The sequence below is a fragment of the Parasteatoda tepidariorum genome, chromosome 12 (assembly GCF_982258835.1).
Source record: "Parasteatoda tepidariorum strain Cologne lab strain chromosome 12, Ptep-v5.0, whole genome shotgun sequence".
Classification (NCBI taxonomy): domain Eukaryota; kingdom Metazoa; phylum Arthropoda; class Arachnida; order Araneae; family Theridiidae; genus Parasteatoda; species Parasteatoda tepidariorum.
Genome location: NC_141766.1, coordinates 56,661,294 through 56,665,381, shown reverse-complemented (window position 1 = coordinate 56,665,381; position 4,088 = coordinate 56,661,294). Strand labels below are relative to the sequence as shown.

General features: G+C 35.0%; 1 protein-coding gene across 1 annotated transcript; it reads left to right on the top strand.

Annotated features, from left to right (window-relative positions):
• The first annotated feature begins 231 nt into the window (after nucleotides 1-231).
• Nucleotides 232-2,982, top strand: LOC147801100 (uncharacterized). Its single transcript, XM_087155856.1, has one exon. The coding sequence runs from the start codon at nucleotides 705-707 to the stop codon at nucleotides 2,400-2,402; it is 1,698 nt and encodes a 565-aa protein (XP_087011982.1). The 5' UTR covers nucleotides 232-704; the 3' UTR covers nucleotides 2,403-2,982.
• The last annotated feature ends 1,106 nt before the right edge of the window (nucleotides 2,983-4,088 follow it).

Here is a 4,088-nt window from a genome sequence, read left to right as displayed (position 1 = left end):
AGAAACAACTCAACTCAACTTAGCAACAGGAAGCAAACAACTTAAATAAACTTGGCAGCAGGAGAGAGATAATTCAACTCGACTCAGCAACAGGAGGCAGAAAACTCAACTCAATTTGGCAGCAGGATGTAAACAACTCATCCATTTTCCCAATAAAAATTTTTTCCTACATGTAAGAACCTCCAGAATATCGAAAAACACATAAAAATATTTATATAATAAGGTATCCGACTACGTTGAAAAGGCAATTTTCGACAAAATGACACAATTTTTTTTATTGTCTTAAAATATAGCCTACAGTTATACGTTTCTAAAACTGTTCTTATTTTTTCTCTGCGTCAAATATTTAAAAAGTTATGAAGGTTTTAAAGAAGGGTGATAGTCATCTGAAGCTACCGGAAGTGAAGAAAACGAAACCGAAAGCTTGATATTTCTCATATTTCCAGCTTCATTTTAATCAATATCGGTTGTGTTTTTAAATACTTTAAGTTCTAGATGGTAAACCTCAATTAGTTAGTATAAGAAAGCTATAAGCACAGTTTTATTAAAGCGTAAGACTCCAAATCTGGTGACATTCTGGTGAAACTTTGTTTATTTTGTCTTTGCTTTTTCCCCGTGTTTTCAAATATATTTTTTGAATTAGAATTGAGTTCTTACATTTTATAAAGTTTATATCTGATTTATGAATTGATATTTGTTTTAGTATGGGTAAAGAAAGAAGTTACAAGCCGCGAAAACGTAAATTTCACGGTAATCAAAATACGTCGAAGCTGAAACTTTCAGAAGATGTGAAAGCTGAAAAAACTGCTAGTGAACTAAAATTGCATAATAAGCAAGAACTTTGTGTTGAAGATTGCAAAAAATTGATACTAGATGATGAAATTTCGGGAAATAGAATTATTGATATTAGTATATTGATTCAAGTATTTTCTATTTTACTTTGTCCAATATGTTCTTCTAGTAACCTTTTCCTTGAGGAAAATTCAAGATTTGGACTCTCTTCGAATTTCACCCTGAAATGCAAAAACTGCTCTTTCATGAAGGGTTTTTGTACTTCGAGAAAGAATAATAAGCTCAACGAAATAAATTCGAAATTCGTGCTAGGTCTACGGCTAATTGGGGCTGGATTTTCTGCTGGTAAGAAACTATGTACCATTTTGAATTTTCCATCATTTCTCTCTAAGAGTGCATTTCGAAAACATGAAGAGAAACTACTAAAGGCCGCAACAACTGTTGCTGAGAAATGTATGATAACAGCTGCTAAAGAAGTTTCAAGAATCAAAAATGACAGTTCATCTATAATAAAAGAGTGTGGAGTCTCTGTTGATGGGACTTGGCAGCGGAGAGGATTTTCTTCTTTAAATGGCTGTGTGACTGCGATTTCTGTGGATACTGGCAAAATATTGGACATGGAAGTACTGTCCCAATATTGTAGATTTTGTAGTATCATAAAAAATTCTTCTGATCATGTTTGTGCAAACCACAGTGGGTCTGCAGGAGCCATGGAGCCTGTTGGAGTCTACCGCATCTTCGAAAGATCAAAAAAAATTCGCGGTTTGAAGTACACGGATTACTATGGGGACGGTGACTCAAAAGCTTTTGACAGTGTGCGAGACATTTACGGAAAAAATTCTGTAAATAAATTGGAGTGTATAGGACATATCCAAAAGAGAGTTGGGTCTCGTTTACGCAAATTGAAAAGTAAACAGAAAGGTTTAGGTGGAAAGGGAAAATTGACGGATGCATTCATAGACAAACTACAAAATTACTACGGAATTGCAATCCGTAGTAATGTGGGAAACCTTGAAAATATGCAATCAGCAGTAATTGCAGCGTTTTTTCACTGCATATCTAATGCTCAATATCCAACACATGGACAGTGCCCCGTTGGAAGTAATAGTTGGTGCAAATTTCAACGGGGTAAATTTTCTGGCAATGATTATGCAGAAAAGTCAAAAGGTCTTCCTCGTGATATAGTTAAAGTTGTTAAGCCTGTTTATATGGAACTGTGCAATCGAACACTACTGAAAAAGTGTCTGCACGGAAAAACTCAGAACGCTAATGAAAGCTTCAACGGTGTCTTGTGGAACATAATTCCAAAATCGACATTCGTTGAGCTTCAAACTCTTCGTTTGGGTGCCAATATATCTGCCATTTTATTCAATGATGGATTTAAAGGTGTTGCATCAATATTAGATGAACTTGGATTATTCCCAAACTCTTATACCCAAGTAGGATGCCAGGGCCTGGATGAAAACCGCATCACAGATTCAAAGCGGCACTCAAACTTACATGCATTAAAACAGCGGAAAATATTACGGGCCAAAAGAAAAAAGAAAATTGTTCATACTGAACTTAAAGAAGGTCCAATGTATGAATCTGGGGGGTTTTCAGATATGTGAAAGTGTATTTTACAGTGCTATATATATATCTAATTTTCAAATGCATTTTTCTCATAATGAAATTTTCAGTAAAATAGTGTCACGAAAACTTGAATTTTTTAAAATGGTTTGTAATTAGATGTCTGAAATTTTTTTCATAGTAATTATAGACCTCTATGAGTGTAATGAACCGGACAAATGTTTCAGTGTTGATTAGAATTTTTTATATGATGATTTTAACAATATAATCAGAATAATTTTTAGTAAATATCGTGTCAGAAAACTTCGAAAGTTCCCTAAATTTTTATTTATAAATATTTCACTTAGATTCCGGTTCATTACACTCTTAATAGTTTGTAGTAGACATATATGTCAACAATTTTGATGTAAGATGAAAATAATTTGACCGAGAGCGTTTTTCCCAATTACAAATTTTTTGCAAAATTTTGCTTAAAATTGACAATATTTTAAAAAAATACTGAACTTAGGTTGCTTTGAATTGTTAATTGTACTATAATGGACTAAAAAATATTGTATTGGCCAAAAATTTCATTTTAAAAGGTACATTTAAAAAAAAGGTGCTTCGAACGTAGTCGGATACCTTAAAATAGACAAAAAAAAATTATTTTTTTTGAAAATTTCACCGTCCCAGGGAATTGAACCCAGGACCCATTCCTCCTGCAGCGAACTTGCTTGTCTGGTGGCCTACCTTCCAGTCCACGGTGATACGTGAAGACAACCACAGTTTTACTTCTAAAGCTCTCTCCTCTCATCTTCGCAATATACCTTTAGGTGCCCTTTGTGACCCCCCCTAATAGGCCTATAAAAATTATCTTCAGCAGCTTTGCTTGGACCATAGGCCCCTACTTAGGGTCCGAGTTTGAAAATTATACCTTGATATTAAAGGGAGCTAGGGGGTCCTGAAATTTGAACCTTTCTCGATCCATATTATTTTATTATTCCTTTTTTTTTATTATTCCATTACGGATTCTTTGCTGGACTTCACACACAGTAAACACCCCTTGCATGCTAAAATATCCAAAATGTTACAAAAGAAGTCGAAAAAGAGCAAATAAACTGATTTTTCCGGATTTTTAAATTTTTTTCCTATTTTCCCAATAAAATTTTTTTTTCCTACATGCAGGAACCACCAGAAAATCGCAAAACACATAAGAAAATAATATAATTTAAAATAAACAAAAAAAAATAGAAAATTTGACCGTCCCTGTGATTCAAACCCAGGCCCCATATCTCCTGGAGTGAACTTGCTTGTCTGTCTGCCTATTAATAGATGGCAAACAACCCAACTCAACTTGGCAGCAGGAGGCAATCAACTCAACTCAACAGCAGGAGAGAAACATCTTAACTCAATTCAGCAACGGGAGGCAAGCAGCTCAACTTAACTTTTCAGGAGCGGTGAAACAACTCAATTCAGCAGCAGGAGAGAAACAACTCAACTCAACTCAGCAACAAAAGACTAACAACTTAACTCAACTTTGCAGCAGGGCGAAAACAACTCATCTCAGCAACAGGAGGCAAACAACTCAACTCATATTGGCAGCAGGAGAGGAACAACTCAACTTAACTTAGAAGCAGGTGGCAAACAAATCAACTAATACTGGCAGCATGAGAGAAACACCTCTGCTCATCTTAGAAGCAGGAGTCAAACAACTCAACTGAACTTGGGAGCATTACGAAAACAACTCA

Bases quoted from the DNA above. Each gene is read 5' to 3' on its own strand.
- LOC147801100 (XM_087155856.1), top strand. From the start codon at position 705: ATGGGTAAAGAAAGAAGTTACAAGCCGCGAAAACGTAAATTTCACGGT.